Source organism: Cydia amplana, chromosome 11 (assembly GCF_948474715.1).
Source record: "Cydia amplana chromosome 11, ilCydAmpl1.1, whole genome shotgun sequence".
Taxonomy (NCBI): Eukaryota; Metazoa; Arthropoda; class Insecta; order Lepidoptera; family Tortricidae; genus Cydia; species Cydia amplana.
Window position 1 is genome coordinate 9,453,435 of NC_086079.1, and position 20,944 is coordinate 9,474,378.

Consider the following 20,944-nt stretch of genomic DNA (forward strand, 5'->3'; position numbering starts at 1 on the left):
AGTCTTAGTAATAGGGTCCCGTTTTTACCCTTTGGGTACGAAACCCTAAAAAAGACGGGGTTTCGTTTTGTCATTATGTCAAAGCAATTATATTATGGTTTAATACACCTGATTGCTCTTTTAATGAAATCCATTAGACTGAAAATTGCATTGCGGTTATCATCACTTTGCTTATTACATTATCACATGTTTGTTTTTTTTATCATGATTTTTCTTTCGCGATTTTGGGTTTGGCCCCAACCCCATGGTAAAAGCTCGGTATGACCTATATGTTCACCTCGCAAAATGTGACTAAAAGGGTTGAAAATACCTTAGGAATATGTTTTTACACCCTGTCCCCCTTCGAGACCCACCAGAGATTTACAATCTGAACATTATGCCTCGAGAATATACATCGAGAAAGATCAAAACATGTAGCTTTATAATGCCCTACTTCGCGTTCTTTGCGTTACCTTTTATCTACGTAAAGACATTACGTCCGTATGCACAGGGTGAGGCCAAAAGGCAGACAAATTAGATTGTTAGGCTGTGATCGTCATAGAGGATTATGTTCGTGGCTGTGCCCTGGTTTTAGGCTGAACAGTATCGCCTGACCTAGAAATCCTTCCCAGCTTTCCGTAATCAGAGAGCGCACTTACACAGTTCTTCTGAGTCTTCGACTCGCCTGTCAATGGAATGACAATTCCGATAAAATTACGCGGCTCGTCGATATTTGGATGAGTGATCATATTTAATGTATTATATTTTTTGAAGGATAATTGAGTAACATTTGAAGGGTGTGCAGGTTAGAGTGACATTGAAATTATAATCAACAATGAAAGTATGGTCTCTATTATTCTTAATTTGGTAACCTTAACCCTGCTGAGTAGGGAATGCAGCTAAATGCTACAGTTTATACTTATTTGTTTATATTTTAAATTTGTATTACAGGTGCACATTGATATAGGTGCATAATTAATGAAGTCCAAAGATCTGAATATACTCCTACACCAACCAGGCCTAAATAAACTTGTGTACCTACCTAATGGGCCAGATACATACATAGGGCAACCAGGGTCAGGATTACAAAGCTTGCCAAATACTATCTCCATACCGATACTCGTGATCGTAACCAATCGTAACATATCATATGAATGAAACTCAAATGCAATGTAAATTGAACTATTGCATTAAGGTGACGGTAGAGGTGGGTAAATTTTCAGATTCTGTCAATTTACCCCATTTCACACACAAGCGCACTTCACGCACACTACCTCACTTTACTGGGACAGGTCATTGACCCATCAAGTTTTTTTAAGATTGCGTTTTGAGTTTAGTGTTAACCACTGACCTCTTTTGAGGAACAGAAACTGTAAAAACGTTCCATTGAAAGAAGAAAGAGAAACAATACATTAAATCTTGCTCTCCTTGTCTGTTCATGTCACACGTGACGTATTTAAATTCTAATTTAATTCATTTGATTGTTAACTATTTTCTGCATATTATGGCTTTGTCGAGATACGCGTTTTGTAAAGTTAAACCGAATAAACCCAGATGTCATTAAGTCAGATGTAAAATGTTATTTACTACTCTATACGGTTATTCATAAGGCGAAAAATCAATTCAATTAAAAATTTAAATAAATAAAGTTTCGGCAGGGTGGAAATTTAATTAAGGCCGACAAAATAAAATTTAATAATATATGTCGGCTGATGTACCCCTAAGATCTTTACAGATTTACTTGTACGAGTATCCTATATTCGCTATTTATTTTGCTATTAAATTTATAAAATTAAAATAAATAATTAAATATTATACTGGCATTCCACCGCTATTATTTCAGTGCTGAACTGATTATCTTCGATCGTAGCCTTGATGATGTAGTTGTACTTACACTTACGGCGGTAGGAGCGGCAATGAACCCCGCGCAGCGTAGAACGAGAGGTGCGTTGGGATAAGTGCATATACATATAATTCTTCGTGCGTCTGTCTGTCTGTCCGTCCGTCTGTCACAGTCTATTTTCTCCGAAACTACTGGACCAATTCAGTTGAAATTTGGCACACATATGTAAATTTGGCACACAAATGTAAATTTGTGACCCAAAGATGGACGTGTAACGTAAATAAAATGTATTTTAGAGAATTTGAAATACGGTAGCCATTTTTGGGGGGGGGGGGTAAATGAAAAAATTAAAAAATATGTTTTTTAAACTATATAGTGTTATATATCAAATAAAAGAGCTCATTGTAAGAATCTCAAACATAACTTTTTTTATAATTTTAGGATTAATAGTTCAGCAGTTATTCATGAAAATAGGCAAAAAATGATCATTCTCCGCCCACTTTCTCCGAAACAACTGGATCTAAAATTTTGAAAAAATACACAAAGTAGTTCTTTACCTATATATGTCAGGAAAATCTATAAGAAATGTGCAGTCAAGCGTGAGACGGACTTAATATACGGAACCCTTAGAATGCGAGTCCGACTCGCACTTGTTTTTGTTTAGCTCTTATTAGGTTTAAGGAGTTTTATGAGTGAAAAAAGAAGTTTTTTGTTTTATGTGCCCGCGTTATTGCCGATCGATTGTGTTTTAAACGATAATTAGACAAAAAAACTTACATATCACACGATACAAAAAAATGGCCGCAAAGTTAAAAGTTTATTTATTTACGTTACTAGTCCATCTTTGGATCACCGACTCTTTGTCATATGTGAAAAATGTGTACCAAATTTCAATTGAATTAGTCTATTAGGGGCAGACACACGAGTGATCTTAAAAGGGATTTTTTTCTTGAATGATTTGTATGTACTTACCCCAACGCACCTCACGTTCCACGCGGCGCAGCGTAATCAGTAAGTACCTAATAATTAGTGTCCGACCGAAACACAAATTTCTGTATATATAAATATTGTTGTCCTACTTGCTCGCCAACTTTTGGTCTTTGTCACATAGTTTAGTTTCATAATACGAAGTACTATTTCGTATGTTTCGGCCAGGCCGAAAGATTCGGCCGTTTTTTGGCCGAAACCGAAACTACGGCCGAAACATGATTTTATGGCCGAAACCGAAACCGAAACCGAATCTTCGGTCGGACACTACGAATAATCACAATGGTCTAAGTACCACAGACCCTACTGTCGCTTAAGTCCTTTATGCCAATCTCTGCCTATTAGAACTTATAAAAAAAAAAGAAACCGAGTAATTATATCCAACTACCGAACCTGCTTACAAATTTTCTCGAGATATTTGAGAAATGTGATATGCAAAGGAGAACATTCGAACAAACGAAAGTATTTTTGCCCAAGCTGAAACGGAGACCTTCGCCTACGCTCGGTCAGTGATGGTTTAGGTACAGTCAGCTGCAGGTCACCCCTGCATAGAAGATTGTATGCAGGGGTGGTACCTTTTCTCTGCAGCTGACTGTACACCTATAAAAAATTGTTGTACCTGCTGCAATTTTATACCGGTACCGTACTTTATATTTCAACAGGTATAGTACCTTCAAAACGAAGCGGTATTGATAAATAATAACGGTACCGTACCGCCTATAAATAATAATAATAATTCAGCCTATATACAGGGTGGTCCAAACCTTGACGTCCAAAAATTTTTTTTTAGATTCCTCACGTCGTGGGCTATCAGAATATACCCCATGTATGTTAGCCGATTTTTCGTAGTTATCGAGTTATGATTTTTTTTTACTTTTAACTTTTCATATGAAATTCCGGGGTTCCCATACAGAGTGGCTAAAAAATAACTGCATTTCCGTTGCCAGGGAGGTTGTAAAAGTTGCTCAGTATAATCCCAACACCTCCCTGGCAACGGAATGCAGTTATTTTTAAGCCACTCTGTATGGGAACCCCGGAATTTCATAGGAATAAGAATAAGAATAAGAATTGTTTATTGCCACATACATGAACATAAAATAGAGTTAGAATTACTTACATAATAAAATAAAACAGTTGTTATCATATACAAAACAAAAGTGAGAAGATCTTTGTATTAGGCACAGGGTTCCAGTCTCAGCGTGTGCCGGGCCTAGGTGCCCGGCGCTGGTTTTCAGACCGGTCCCAGACTATGGACGGTCGGAGAATATTACCTACATAGGAAAAGTTAAAAGCTTAAAAAATCATAACTTGAAAACTACGAAAAATCGGCTAACATACATATGGGGTACATTATGATAGCCCACGATTTTTGGACGTCACGGTTTGGACCACCCTGTATAGACAATAATCTCAACGCTAGCCCAATGCGGATTGGGGACTTCACACACAGCTTTGAATTTCTTCGCAAATGTATGCACTACGAGTATGCAGGTTTCCTCACGATGTTTCCTCCTTCACCGAAAAGCTAGTGGTAAATATCAAATGATATTTCGTACATAAGTTCCGAAAAACTCATTGGTACGAGCCAGGATACCAATGAGTTTTTCCTTACCGCTTATACCGTAAAGAAATAATGCAGTCTCTGCTTTGCACGATTATTGTGTGGACATAATTCTTATAATCACCGAAACATACATACCTCTACGCACAGAATGTCATTGAAATAAAACATTGTTTTTTATAGTAAATTAATATAACATTCGATTTATACACATAACAATAAGCAGGCCAGGCCGCAGCGATATTGGCCTGTAAGCTTCATCTCGGTCTCCAAATCCGCAAAACTCGCTGGTACTAAATGCTGGTCTTGCCGTTATTAATTATCTTGATTCTTGAAGATTATCAGAACAGCACGTTACGTAATCGCATACATAGACGGAACGAACGTAGGTGTAGACACTGCAAGTCTTTAGGTATTAAACGAATTACGCTTCGTATTAATAGATGAGTAATATTTAAATGAACATATAATATTCTCTAACATAAATACAAGATTACAATTAATTGACATCAAAAGTCATTGACGTACAGAAGTCATATACATTTTTATAATGACGCAAAATTGATACCAGCATAATGAAAATCAATCCCAATCAGTAAAACGAGTTTTTAAACTTTTTTCATTTTAAGCGGGTTTTGAAGGAACAAGTTACTTAAATTCGATTGTAATCGTATTGTTTTAGGATAATTTACTGCTGTTTTCGACCGTTACGACCCGTAAATAACAACAACTCACATTTAAAATTTGACTGGAGCTCGACGTGATTATATTTATTTACCCTATTTTATGAAATACAATTTATCTACTGGTATACATTTTCGTATGCGTATATGATGAAATGTCTTTATTAATGTCAAAAACGAGCTATGACGATGTACACGTCTGCTTCGATGCAAGGCCAACGGCCATCTGACTCGAAGAAGAGTTTTGAGTGATGTCGTCAATGTATGGAAATTATACGAAAGTTTACATTTGGGATTGAATTTCTGTGTTGTATTTGTGAGTAAAAATATAAGTAGATAATAATCTGGTAGTTTAGTTATCTAGCCTTCAAAATCCCACAACAACTCAATTACTGTCAAAGACAAAACTGTAATGCGTCTTGCTCAAACGGAACTCCATATTTTGATTTTTGGACACTTTTAGTGTCGATTTGTAGAGAATTACAGGAAATAAAAAAAAATATGGCATGAAGAGCCGGTACACGGCTTCTTCGTGAACAGATTTGCGTATAATTTAATGCAGTTATTAATCATTCATTGAACAAATTGATTGCACAAAGTGAGGTCTAAATCGAAAACGTCATATACCGTCCCCAGGTAAAATTAGCAGCTTTACTAGCGTTAGATACTTTCTTTGTTTTTTTCTTTCTTTGTTTGTTTCTTTCTTTCGTTCGTTTCCCGTTAGTGTCGCCCAGGCATTACACGTAGATAAACAAAATAAGGCGCATTGTTAATATCGAAATTATTAGGTCACCACTCACCAGGGACAAGTGCCTCTGCGGGGCAACAGCGCTATTTATTACTATAAAAATACAAGTAGACGATAATGGTTAAGCATTAGGGTAACATTCCATTTCTGACCGCAGCTGCACTACTGGTACTGAACGCGTCGCTGTTACTGTGAATTTCCATAGTAAAATGAACAGTAGTGCAGCTGGGGTTGGAAATGGACTGTCACCTTTAGTCTGTATATGTGAACTCTGCACCGACTTTGATAGAAATAGCACGAAGTGTAAAAAAAAAGTCATATTTTACTAGAAATTTGGCATTTATGACTACGTTACTACATATATTTAATTACACAAACGGGTCTAACGCGATATAATTTCATTGTTTGTCTTTCCGTGACCACAGCTGGTGCAACTCAGCTGAAACGTCGGAATTAAAGGTAAAAACAATGAAATTATATCGCGTTAGACCCGTTTGTGTAATAAAATATGTGTACAAAACGCGAGAGTTTAAAGTGTTATACGTTACTACATGGCGCGCTTTCTTTGTTCCGTGATTTCTACACATGCTATCTAAACGACTGTATCACCATGAGCAAGATGTGCGCTTTTAACATATATTAAAATCAAACCAAGTTCATATGTAATAAGGTTGGTGATTTTAAGTAATCACGGTGAACTTTACCTTCGGGTTGACGCACGGGACCCTAGAGTAAGCTTTTTACAAAAAAAGTTACCTTTATTATAGTCAATTTTATACTCGTAGCTTTATACTGTTGTTTATACCTCTTACTTATTTTCGGACTTTTAATGAGCCATTTGAGATTGGAAGTTTTTTAAAATTATGAAACATAACACGATTACTTTAAGAAAAGCACTTGTTGGGGGGTACTTGTAAATCTAAAGGCTATTTTTTATCATCAGATAAGGAAAATATCAATTTATAAAGGATTAAGTATTTCATAAAAAATTAAAAGTACCTATACTTTCATTAGCGGCGCTCTTCCATATCAACTTTGTGATGTTAATTGCTAACATACGATAAAAGAGCTACCAAAATGTGTTAATAACTTCTCAAAGTGAGCAAAAAGGGGCAAGAAAGGCGGAGTGGACTCTCTCTGAATTCTAATCAGGAACCCTCATTTCGGGTTTCTTAACAACCACAAGTAGGTCAAATCAAATATCAAATATCAAATATCAACATTTATTCAGCAAATAGGCCACAAGGGCACTTTTACACGTCAATATGGAATTTACATACAGCAAAAAAAAAACACATCAATAATTATAAAATACAACTAAGCCGTAAATATCAAATCAAACTAACATAGAGATGTATAAAGCCTCTAAATGTCGAATTACAAAAAACGCAATAACAATAGTATTGAAAAAAAAAACACGAAGATACAAAAACTATAATCTAAAATTATTTAGAGATGTAAATGTCTCTAAGTGTCATCATAACTAAAAGATTACAATATATAGTAGTTAATCAAATTATCCTTAGAGATGTATAGGGTCTCCAAGAGTCAAAATCCTGTATACCTAATTAAAACATTCATTAAATTAAAGAAAATGATAGTAAAAATAAAATAGCATACGAGGTGCCTATATTACCAAGCTATATTTGCGATTCATGCATATCTGATGCTATCCTTTTCGAATCGTTAATGGGCGAGTGAAACAGAGCTAACATTTCTACTTAGAAAGGGTGGTTGCAATGTGAAATTTCATGTGAATTTCATGGAAATGTGTCCTATCAGACGATTTATAATTTGGATTCGCTGGGCCATGTAACCGTTAAGAAAAAAAAAGAATTGGAAAGTGAGTCGGATTCACAGTGATTTAATAAACGCTAAGTACCATCAATTTCAAACTTTATGTGTCGTTCCTCCTAGACAGGCGTTCCTTCCTCCATTGTGGATGGCGCAACTAAGTCTAGGTACATTCAATGGCCCGTTCCAAAAAAACACCAAACCTACCCTGATTTTTCAGGTTTGGCAAATCGTATAGGTATCATTACATAGGTAATTTAAAATATTTATGTTATGTACGGTCATTCTATATTTATGTTATGTTAGGAAAAGTACTCGAGGCGAGTGGTGCTACTATTTTCCGAAAATCGTTTTTTCTTAGTTGCGATTTCTGCCATTCGCAAATTTTACCACTTTTTAATTTCTCAATAGGTTCCTTTCGCATTCGCATATTTTCCTATATAGTATATGTATATTTATTTTTCAATAGGTTATTTCCCTAACAGGATTTCTAACCATTCGCATAATTTTCCGCTATATTTCATTTGTTTACAATCACTAAAGAGTGTCATTTGACAAAGCCTATTTAGTTAGGTAATACGACGAGCGAAGCGAGGAGGAGTGTGTTAGGTGAATTGCGAGTAAAACAGACCAGAACCAACATATTTTATTGAACAATATTGATTTACATTACAAATAATAAGAAAAGTTATCCAAACTATTCGAATGGTTTGAAAACGTATCAGGAAAATAAGCTATTGAAAATATGCGTATTGGTTAGAAATGCTTCCGGGAAAGGAAGCTAGTGAGAAAGTATAAACTGGTAAATTTTGCGAATGGAAATATTGCTTCCAGTAAAATTCGATCATAATCATAATCATAATCATTTATTTGCACATAAAAAGGGTTTTACATACAGGTGTTATAAAGTTACATTTCCAAGCCTTTTTAGCTGATTTTAGGGAAATAATCGCTACTCTCCTCGAAGCATTAAAATAAGTGACCTCAATTCTTTTTTCAGTACTTTACCATCTAAACTAACTGGGACACAAATATTTTTTTGTTTAATATTATAACAATTATTTAATATAAAAAAGTACATACCCAAAACTCTAATACCCTGGCGGTATGTTTAGTAAAAATTAATTACATTACAATTTAAGTGTTAGGCATTATGTCCCTAAAACTAAAACTTATCTAACGAAAACTATAACACAACTTTGCATCTTGGACTTTAGCAGTATTTGTTATCTACTCGTCTTTATTCGGAATTTACATTCTACCCGCTTTCCGCAACATTTTTCGTAACGCGGAACCGCGAAATTTCCTCTTCGCACCAACTTATTTCTTAATTATTCAATTTATTACATAACAATATGCCATGGAATTAGTTAACGACCTAAACAATACAGGCAACTGACCTCGTTTACACAAAGTCCGAATTTAGCAATCCTATTAAAAGTTTAAACAACAATGCTTCTCAGATTCCTTAGTTTGCCCGTAGAGATACAATTTACGTATTCAAATAAAATTCCTGTTTGCTTAATTTAACGGCAGAAACAGAAATTTTTTAACGCCTCTAGGAGGCGTATTCTAATTGTTATAAAAGCTTATGAATTTGATATGGATTTGTTATGGATATGATCTCTCAGTGTTAAAGCTAATAGCACTAAACCAAGGGTTAAGAATCTGCCCAATACAACTGTCATTTTAGTATCAAACAAGATAGTCTCATTTATTTACTGCCTAATCTGTGCAGTCCAACAGTTATTTCAATACAAAACCGGGTAGATAGGGTATAAATTGGGCAATATAACTTTAATTTTACTATCTGGGATATAAAATAGTGCATAAGTAGGTAGGCCTTATTGGGATATATCCGGTTCTCTCATCTCACGATATTTTACTTCGCCAAAAAGTCACTGCAAAATATGAAATATAATTTCGTAACTAACAGAACCTAGTAAACGAACTTACAAATAAAGAAATATTTTATTAGAAAAAGTTTTATTATTTGTAATCGAAGTCTGAATTAAAATATTCAATGTCACATATGGGACACTCATAGAACTATCTTCATCTGAATTGGATGTGCTGTGCTTGAATCCGGCACGTAGATTACAAATTCTTGCATATCACCTAAATAGCGGTCTTTTAACGAGATGCCTTAGCCACCTTAGGTACTTTTACTCAATCCTGAAAAAAGAAAATTACATATAAATATGCATAAAATGGCAAGTATCAAGACTGTTATATATTTTGAATTAATATACTTACCGATTATGTACCGGAGAAAAGTTACTTAGGGGGCTTATTAAATCGGTAATGATTTAATATTAAATACAACATCAATATCCGTGAATAATGCGTGAATAGCGGAAACACGTTCCGCGACTTTTTGTAAGTCGATAGTCGGCTTTTAGCCGTTTTCTTCCCGCTGACAAAACCGAACAATGTTAAATATAATTTTCCTTGTGGTTTTATATACGGTTTTATCGTGTTTTGAAAATATTTTATACACAAAACTTGCGGTTTTTGTTAATACAAATATACAATGACAGAAGTTTGTTTACTTTTTACAAGACAGGTGTCAAAGGTTTGATTGCCATATAAAATTTAAAATGTTAGTTCCCATTTCTGCCACGACTCTTCTCTTTCCGCACAGACTCTTAGCTGCTGCTTACTATGTTTCAGACAACTAGACAGGCTAGGTTCACTTAGATTAATTAATGACGAGCTTTGCATAAAAATCCATAAAAAGCCCGTATCGTAGCAACAAGCACAACTGTCGTGTCTTCTTTAATAAATTCATAACTACGGCAATATAAACATTCAGGCCTCTTAAATTAGTTCAAAATAAACTAGCGGTCGCTGTGAGGTTCAGCAAGTGTGGGCAGCGTACAGAGGGCTCCCCTCCCGGCACAATCTGTGAAAATCCTCTTGGCAGCGCTTGCTGACAGGAGTGTCAGAACGCCTTCATCCACCTCAGGCCACACACATCGCGCAGGTGCGAGACGTCACGTATCCTCGTTTTATTGGTCGTCGCCTAGACGACACCCAAGTACAACATGCGCATTGACGAAGTTTTTGCATCGAGCGCGAAAATGACAAGTCTGTGAGTTTTTGAAATGTAACTGTCATCAACATTTAACATATCTGTTTCTGTTTACTTTTTTCATATTTATCTGTGTCTTTTCATAGTTTAATCAGTGTTTGGATGCGAAAGCTAAGTAGGTATGTGCTTCTAATAATACTTTTTGCCGTACGCTTGTGTAACATAAGGACCCCAACGTTATATCCTCGATAGTTCCTGGTTCGATTTTGTACGACGGGCTAAATATTTTTTTATACTAGTCTAATGTTTATGTTTGTAAGTCGCTGTGTTAATTTATTTAATATTCTATTCTAATTAGTTTAAGACTTTGTACTTTTTATTTAAGTTTATTTGTTAAGTTTGTTACGTATGCAGGCTACGACCCACTCGCAGTGCCCCCACTGCCCTAATTCTTCGCTTACCTTCACCGATCATGGGCTAAAGGTACATATAACCCGCAAGCATAGAACCCGACCCATCGCCCTTCCTCCTACACTTACAGTGCAGCCACAGCAGCAGCTACAAGCCCACTCAGGTAACAATAGTAGTCTAGACTTAGATGACCTTGCCACCCTAAAACAATCTGTGCGTGTGTTGCGTCACATACTACCTAAGGGGGCTCGCAACTTGGCGGCAGGCAAATTGTGCGAGGCAATCGACCAATGTGTTAAGAACAACGGCACACCAGATTGGTTTGCTCTGCTTTCATTTGCCTACTCTGCTCTAAAGGCGCCTGAATCAACCAGCGCAGGAAACTTAACAACCAAAGTTAAGCGGAACATCGTATCTTCTGGGGTAATCGATTCTCTTTTTGTAGAAGCTGAGCCGGCCGCTTTGAGACCACCCTCGATTCTTAGAGCTATAGAGTCCAAAGTTTACGAGGGTGACCTCAGAGGGGCAGTACGGGTTCTTATGTCGGATGATGGAATAGCGCCGCCCAATCCTGAAACCCTTGCCACACTAATTTCCAAACACCCAGCCCCATCTCGACCGTTGACTTTCCCACCTGGACCAGACAATTCCTGCCCCGCTCTCTCTGTCAAGCTGGAAGAAGTCTCACAGGCGCTAGGCTCGTTCAACAATAGCTCTGCTGCCGGCCTGGATGGCATCCGTCCTTCACACCTGAAAGAGCTCACTTCCAGCTCTGCCGGCGAGAACGGGCCTCGGTTGCTTGAATATTTAACCAAACTCTGCAATTTCCTACTCAGTGGTCAGCTAAATCCAGCAGTTTCTCCGTATATTTACGGTGCGTCGCTGTGCGCGCTATCAAAAAAAGATGGTGGCTTAAGGCCTATCGCTGTTGGCAGTGTATTCCGCCGCCTAACTGCTAAGTTAGGTTGTCGAGCTGTGCGTGACGAAATGGCGTCTTACTTACAGCCTTACCAATTAGGTTTTGGCACGAAACTTGGCTGTGAGGCTGCTATTCACGCCACTCGAGCATTCGTTCTCGACCCTAAAAACGCAGACTCCGTTATCATTAAGATAGATTTAAAAAATGCGTTTAATTCTGTAGAGCGGGATGTACTTTTATCCGAAGTTAGAGAGAAAATACCAATACTGCACCCTTTTCTTCACCAAGTTTACTCATCTCCGTCCAAACTTTTCTTCAATGAGTCCCTCATCCAGTCTCAGGTGGGGGCTCAGCAGGGGGATCCACTTGGCCCCCTGATCTTTAGCCTCGCCATCCAAAAAGCAATATCCGGTCCTCAATCTCCGCTAAACGTTTGGTATCTAGATGATGGCACTCTCGGTGGTAAGCCCGAAGAAGTATACCAAGACTTGGTCACACTCCTCCCACTGCTTCGTAATCTGGGACTCGAAGTCAATACCAACAAATGTGAATTCTTCCCCTGCAGCGCTAATTCTCTTTCCTCATTACCTTCATTTAGTACCCTACTACCTGGTCTCAAAGAACTATCCAGCCAAAACTTTCACCTCTTGGGTTCCCCTATATTTCCCGATGCTGTTCCTGGAGCTTTTGAGACACGAGAACAACTTCTCTTGTTAGCAAGAGAAAGGCTTAGAAATCTCTCGGCACATGTAGCTCTGACGTTGATAAGATCCTGCTTTGCCGTTCCCAAGATCACCTACTTCTTACGCACAGCGCCTACTTGGCTACACCCCACACACATGGACTCCTTCGACCTGGCACTCAAAGAATCTGCTGAGTGTCTTTTAAATGTATCCCTCAACTCGGACCAGTGGGACCAGGCCTCTTTACCTATACGAAACGGCGGACTGGGTATCCGGCGCTCACGAGATGTGAGCCTTCCGGCTTTTCTTGCGTCGGCGGCTGGGGTTGTGGACCTTGTCACTAATATGTTATCTTTAGATGGTGTCAAGGTCACAATACCCTATGCCGCTGATGCTCTGTCGACTTGGAAGGCTCTTAACTCTGATGCGCCGTTACCCGAAAAACCTTACCGCCAGCGTTTGTGGGACGACGTCGTGGTAAAGGGGCTACTCGATAGTCTTACTCATACCGCTGCTGGTTCTGACAGAGCCAGGCTAATCGCTGCCTCCAGGCCTGAATCTGGAGCTTGGCTACACGCTCTTCCCTCCCCAAACCTAGGCACCTTACTAGACAACGGTTCGTTGCGTGTGGCCGTTGCTCTCCACCTAGGTTGTGATGTATGCCAACCCCACCAATGCATCTGCGGCTCCTCTGTGGAGAGCAACGGCCACCATGCCTTGAGCTGCTGTCGTTGCGCTGGGAGGTTCCCACGGCACCATGCTCTTAACGACATCGTTAGGAGAGCCTTAGTGGCAGCTAATATCCCCTGCATGCTTGAGCCGCCAGGCCTCAGCCGTTCGGACGGCAAAAGGCCTGACGGCTTGACCCTGGTGCCGTGGGAAAAGGGTAAGTGCTTGCTATGGGACGCCACGTGCGTCAGCACTTTTGCCGCCTCGCATATTAGCTGCACAATGCGGTCTGCAGGAGCGGCTGCTGAGCACGCGGCGTCCCTTAAAAAAGATAAATACTCGGCGCTGAGCGGGTATCTATTCGTTCCCCTGGCCGTGGAGACAGGTTGCTGGTGCGCGGAGGGTAAGACCTTCCTCCGCGAGCTGGGTCGTCGCCTGAGTGAAAGGGGCCTTGACCCCCGCTCCGGGTTCTTCCTGATGCAAAGGCTGTCCATCGCAATACAACGCGGCAACGCAGCGAGCGTGATGGGCACCTTTGCGTCAGGGACAGCCCGGGACGGGTTTTAGTAAGTATTTATTTTTTATATTTTTAGTTTGTATTTATATTTAAGTTTTTGCAATAAATGTTCTTATTGCTTTGCAACTAGTTTTATACTTATTCATTCAAAACATTTTTTTTAAAGTGCGAGTTGTGTAACTTGTGTATTTCGCGTAAATCACTAAGATAATATTTTCCATCTCTCACGATAGTCACGATTTAAATTCAAAATCGGATATACCTACGCTATATGTATATACCTACATTAAGAATGTATATCGTCGCCTAGTATCAATAGTTCAAACTTTGCGTAGTTTGGGGCCAGGTCCATATGTGTAAGATTGTTCTCAAATATTTACATTTGAGATCATTTCTAGGCCCGCTGCCCATCGGCAGTGACTTGGGAAGCCATTTTTTATTTTTAAGGCGTTTATTTTAAGTTTATTTATAGATAGTTTATATTATTATTTTATATAATGTTCTATTTACATTTATTGATGTTATTAATTCAGAACATCCTAAAATAATGTATTTAACAGTGTTTATTTGTTAGTAGCACGTCGCATTATGTAAAATATACGAATGAAGGGTTCACTCTTGTTTGACCTACAAACCTTTGACACGATATATTGTTTTATCGAATGTAGGTAAAGGTTTTGAAAATTATCATAAACTAGCGACCCGCCCCGGCTTCGAACGGGTTAACAAATTATACATAAACCTTCCTCTTGAATCACTCTATCTATTTAAATAAACCGCATCAAAATACGTTGCGTAGTTTTAAAGATCAGAGATACATAGGGACAGACAGCGGGAAGCGACTTTGTTTTGTACTATGTAGTGATAAGATTAGAAAGAGGGAGATAGGATAAACCTTGTTGGGAACGGGATCGTAGAAAAACAATAGGTAATTATTGAATTACGATATTTAAAACAGGAATTAGCTTTCCTCTTTGCACCCCGAAGACGTCACGCGATTATCATTTATCATATTCAATTCGATTCAGAATATTCAAATCCAATTATTTCTTACTAAGCTTTCAGTATTAAACCAATTCGCTTACGCGGTAAATAAGAAATAACATATACCTGATCATATGTATATCATGTATCATTTAGATGAAACCTACATGCTTACAATTAATATTTACTTAATACGCACTACAAAACAGCCTAGGTACATATACAGTTTCTATTACCAATTCGTAGGTAACCCATATAATCGCCTTTAGGGCAACACACGTATACGTTCGTAGGTAATTTTCGTAAATCCACAATCGCTCCCAGATGCGAACTTTATTAGCTTTATTTCGCGATAACGGTGAACACGTGTGCCGCTTCTTAACGAGACGTTCAAGTGCTATCCCTACTGAGATGCGGCCGCGTTATTCTAAATAAAAGGCGAAAACAACACAAAAACGTACCATTCAATTGATTCCCTAAGCATAATCCAAACCTTTCTTGGAGAGTTTTCTTTGTGACCGAAGGCCAAAGGTAATGATAACGGTCGGTTTTATTATTGAACAAGAATAGATAGGGTACCAATATTCCAAATATCATCAACAACAAAACAAGACTTATCATGAACGTTGGCGTAATACATATATGTATGTGAAGTAGAACTTGCTAACTATGTAAACAAAAGTCACTAATAAATTCATATTTTTTGACATTTTCAATGTGGCGGTTTGTTTACATAGTTAGCAAGTTCCATAGAATGACACTCTAGCCACTCACATGATTCCGATTTTAACGAAAGGTGCCCTGAACTGCTCTGCCATTTCGCAGATACGACGGCACAGTGTCATGATATTTTCAAAAATCGATAACTTTACTTCTGCTAAATCATTTGCAACGATTCTTTTGGTTTTTTAATGTTAAAGAAACAAAGAATTTATTTTACTACTATAGCATTGTGATGTTATACTAAAAATAATTATTAAAAATTCACAAAGTTTACCCAATGAAATAATGTCCGCGTTATAGTAGAAAACTATTTTTAATTAAAAATCTAAATCGATAACATATCTTTTTTTTGTATTCAATTTAAAGAAGAGTTAATAAGCTTTTAATTGGTACTAAACACCTTGATAGCTCACCTATGAAATTGCAGAGTAAAACTAATTCAAATTCCGATAAGAAACTTTCGAATTGCTCAATCTGCTGTGAAACTATATATTATGTTCATGATTTTTTTGTGGCTAATTTAGACACTGAAGTACTAAAATATAGTAAAAAACAGTTTAAGACACTAAGAATCTTGAAATAAAATGCATAACTTATGCAATTATAACGATGATAGTAGCTATATAACTTAAAATAACAAAAGAGTATCTACGTACCTACTAAATTTTGGTGTTTTTATAATTGCCGATCACCAACAACCGAACTAACTTATAACTACACTAACACGTTTAATACATCCACCATAACACACACTTCACAACATATTAAGCACAATAAACCAATAATAACTATTAACGCATAAAATTATACTGATTACAAACGTAAATAAGCCGGTAAACTGACTTCTTCCATGTCAAAAATAAAGATGGCTACCCATTTAAGGTGGAGACACAACAGCGCGCGGTGCAGATGTTCAACAGAAATAGGAACTTTAAAATTGTAATACCTAATTAATTATTTATTTAATCGTATAATTATTTAGTTTATTCAATGTAAATAGCAAAGAAATATTAGTAAATACAAATTATAAGTAAGTAGTAAAAAAAATCCCAAAACGCGTATGCAACGCGTCTAGTACACCACATGCCTTACGATATGCAGAAATGCTTTAAGCAACCACAGTTGCCGGGTTTGTACTTACAATTTACCGTCACATGTTTTGATCGCTAATCCTGTGTAATACACAGTGATTTAATACATTCTATGGTTTATTAATGTAACTTAATAATCGAACTATTTAATGGCAATTGGTTGCTCAAGATATATTTAGTAATCTTAGAAATGTAGGGCATTCAAATAAGAAACACGTCAAAAATCTACAGAACTATTGTTTTGAAGTGATATTATTTGGTCATCAATATTAAGTAGGTCTAAAATATAGTTTTAAACTAATAGACCAATAAACGCAGAGTAGTTTAATATACATTACTAATAGAAATATCTAAATTTGAATACTTGAGGCATTTTAAAACACGCAGCAACTTTTTACACATCGCACTTCCTGAACAACTTGCAAAGTAAAATAGATAAGAAATACTGTGGTTATGTCTATATGGTTGAAACATTTTTTAAATATTGTCACGTTGGTAGTCTGTGTTTTAAAAATTGTTTATACCGTATCTGTGCAGCCCTTCACAGATAATAAATAAAAAACCGCATACACTCCGTTTTGTAACTCGAGTTGCGACGATCATTTTAGCGGTGCGCAATCTTGAAACTCTAGTTGCTGGAATCATGTGAGTGGTTAATACGCTAACGTGAAAAATACAAAACAAATGGATAAATAAACCAATGCACAAATGCGCGCCTTGTCGTCTATACTATACACGGGCTCGGTCGATGATAATAATAAATGCTCTAAGATGATAATACATAATAATCACTTAACGTACAAAGAGGTACTTTTGACATTAATTTGAGTGAAGTTTGGTGAAACTTAAAGCAATTTGTTTTCATTTGAGTCGCTTCATATTTTGTGAAAGCAGCCAAGCCAAAGTCCGCTACAAGGTGCTCATACCTATTGTGGTTAGGCATAAATGACGTCTAATTTTTCACTGCCTACAGTCCTTAAGGTCAACCGGGATAAATGCGTCACTTAAGGTAAATGTGTCTTTTAAATACTTTGTAGGTAGGTATATTTTCTAAACATAACATTTTATAACTTCACATTATAGCCGCCTACATTAAGGTGACCATTGCATACATAGATATAATATTTGTAAAGATGGACCCTAAGCGAGCTGTCACTGTTGCCACTTTGTTTTTATGTACGATTAACAATATGTAACCACCTTGCTGTGTCGATAAAGTCATATCGATAAACTATCGACATTTCTTGCAATTTGAATTTTACCTGAAAAGTTTACCGATACTTAAAATGAACAAAAAACGCTTTTACTCTTTATCGTGGTTATCAGATCACGATTTTATCGTCATGCCACAGCAGGGAACGAAGGGAAAGTTCAGATTTTTAATTACAATACATAAATACGTACTAAAATATGTGTTCCGCAATAATTGAATCATTTTATTATATTATAATATATTCATAATCCATTAGCATTTCAATTTTGTTTATTTTTAACGAAGAAATTGAAGCTTTTATTAATCGCTTTTCCGTTCCGCTGTGTAGCGTTTATCGATAGGTATATAACATGATTAAAATCGACTTTTCACGTCCCTAAAAATGCACACATAGACGATTTTACGCACACATACACAGCTTTGTAACCACCAAAACGGCAACAACTGGATTTGAAGTTCGTCTTGTCAACAGTATACCTAGTTGTCCTTTTTTGACAAGTGGCATTTTCACAAGAGGGAGGAGAGAGAAGTGATACTAGTTCCTGCGCCGTCAAAGAGAACAGACACGTTGGGGCCTTGATTGCATACTTCGAATCAAACATAGAGGGTTGCAATAGTTAATAAAAATGTTGCGTTTAGACGATAAAGCTGGTCAAGCAAATCTTGTCAGTAAAAATTCGCGCGAAATTCAAATTTTCTATGAGACAATATCCCTTCGCGCCTACATTTTTCAAATTTGCCGCCTTTTTCTACTGACAAGATCTGCTTGACCATCTATATCTATAAATACGCATTTATAGCCTGACCAGTAATATATGATAATTGTCAAGAGGGCGCTGTTATTCTCATGTATAGGGTGACAATTCAGTGTAGTATGAAAAAATTAGTTCCAGTGAAATTCCGCAACATGGCGCACCCTCAATAGATCCTGGTTCACCTATACTTCAAGTGACGGACGTAGACGGTTTACCTTATATAAACAAAGAAAACAAAGTCGATAACTCAATAATATGGGCAACTAGATTTATGCTGACACTATTGCCTTATTCATAAACAAATATGTAATAATAAATTTAGACATTTTTATAATGGGACCTTAAACCTGTAATTTTATTGTTGTGGTCGCACATACGGTATTTTAAATCGAGCAAGCGCACGAGTATAGATGTGACAACTGCGTTATCTCGAAAAAACCGGACAAGTGAGAGTCGGACTCACGCACGGAGGGTTCCGCACCATCAACAAAAAATAGAGCAAAAATAACGTGTTTGTTGTATGGGAGCCACCCTTAAATATTTATTTTATTTTATTTTTAGTATTTGTTCTTAAAGCAGCAATAGAGATACATCATTTGTGAAAATTTCAACTGTCTAGCTATCGCGGTTCATGAGATATAGCCTGGTGACAGACGGACGAACAGCGAAGTCTTAGTAATAGGGTCCCGTTTTTTACCCTTTGGGTACGGAACCCTAAAAATTACTTAAAAAACGTTACCAACGATATAATTAAAACTTAATCAACTCAATTACTCTAGAAGAGTACATATCTAACCATTTTTAGGGTTCCGTACCCAAAGGGTAAAAACGGGACCCTATTACTAAGACTCCGCTGTCCGTCCGTCCGTCTGTCACCAGGCTGTATCTCACGAACTGTGATAGCTAGACAGTTGAAATTTTCACAGATGATGTATTTCTGATGCCGCTATAACAACAAATACTAAAAACAGAATAAAATAAAGATTTAAGTGGGGCTCCCATACAACAAACGTGATTTTTGACCGAAGTTAAGCAACGTCGGGCGGGGTCAGTACTTGGATGGGTGACCGTTTTTTTGCTTGTTTTGCTCTATTTTTTGTTGATGGTGCGGAACCCTCCGTGCGCGAGTCCGACTCGCACTTGGCCGGTTTTTTATACACCGTCTCGTCTCCGTTCCGTCGGGGATAAAAAAAAACTTTACGTTGGATATAATTATTACGTGCTTAGTTATATCCAACGTATCTCATAATAAATTTAGTTTTTAAGATAAAATAAGAAGAAATAAATATCTCTGGCTTTATTGTCAACGCTAAGAATTTTCACCATCATCTGTACTATATTCTAAAGGGCAGATTTTATAAACAGATCGCTCATCGCTGTAAATTATATTATTATATTTGTCGAATGCCAAACCATATCCATTCCGGACCGATAACCATTTCCGTAACTGATTCGTATTCTTATCAACCTGATAAACACCATCTTCAGTGATAAAATGTGCGCGTCCGTCAGTATCCACAGCCGCCCCCCTGAAGTTCATAGTATCGCTATAGGGGACCAAATTAGCAGCTTGATTTCCGTGACGTAAGATATAAAGACCCATTGAATTAGTGAAAAGAAAATCATCGTTGCCATCTATTACGAAATGCTGAATCAAATAGCCCTTTAGAGCTTTAACGGGAACTTTTGTGGTATTTCTGAGAATGGACAAAGCCTGCGTTGCCGTGTCAACGAAGTAAAGTTCATTCTTGAAGAACATATCAAAGACATCGACTCTATTGAGCACGGGACTTTGAGCAGCTAATGTATTATAGTTGTATTTGAAGATGCCATTGCTCCCACCGAGATATACGGTGCCGGTGGCGGGATCTACGGCGCTCGCAAACCCGTTTCGTATTCCCTGGATGACCCACGGCATCCCAGTCTCAAGATCCAACACTACTAAATGGAAACTTTGGTTAGAGAAATCGTCAGCATTTATACAGAAAAACAATTTGTTTTTACTTCGGTCTACGGATAATTTGTATGGTACGTTTGCATCCGCTAAAAGTACTTCCCGCAGGAAAGATTTCCCTTTGTGGTGGAATACTTTTTTTATATTCGAGGTCATTACTTCATGTGCATTTGAACTTGTCGAGTCCATGGTGAAGGCAGTGTCTCATCTTACCTAAATTTACAGTTGTTTGTAGACTGTCAAAATACCTTTCTTTATCTTGAAACGATTATTTCTCATTGTGACGATAGCCTGCGGTTGAAACAAAATCCACAAATTCTGATATTATTTTTACAGCTGAGTTTTCTTGTTTTGTAAGTACATATTAATTTAATGTTTGCACAATCACATGCGAAA

The 20,944-nt window shown here is 37.3% G+C and overlaps 1 protein-coding gene across 1 annotated transcript; it reads right to left on the reverse strand.

Annotated features, from left to right (window-relative positions):
- Window positions 1–19,888: 19,888 nt before the first annotated feature.
- On the reverse strand, window positions 19,889–20,944 carry LOC134652199 (ommochrome-binding protein-like). The gene has a single exon (XM_063507366.1). It carries the CDS (start codon window positions 20,735–20,737, stop codon window positions 19,904–19,906), a length of 834 nt encoding a protein of 277 aa, XP_063363436.1. The 5' UTR covers window positions 20,738–20,944; the 3' UTR covers window positions 19,889–19,903.

Coding starts and splice junctions, on each gene's coding strand:
- LOC134652199 (XM_063507366.1), bottom strand. CDS start 20,737: ATGGACTCGACAAGTTCAAATGCACATGAAGTAATGACCTCGAATATA.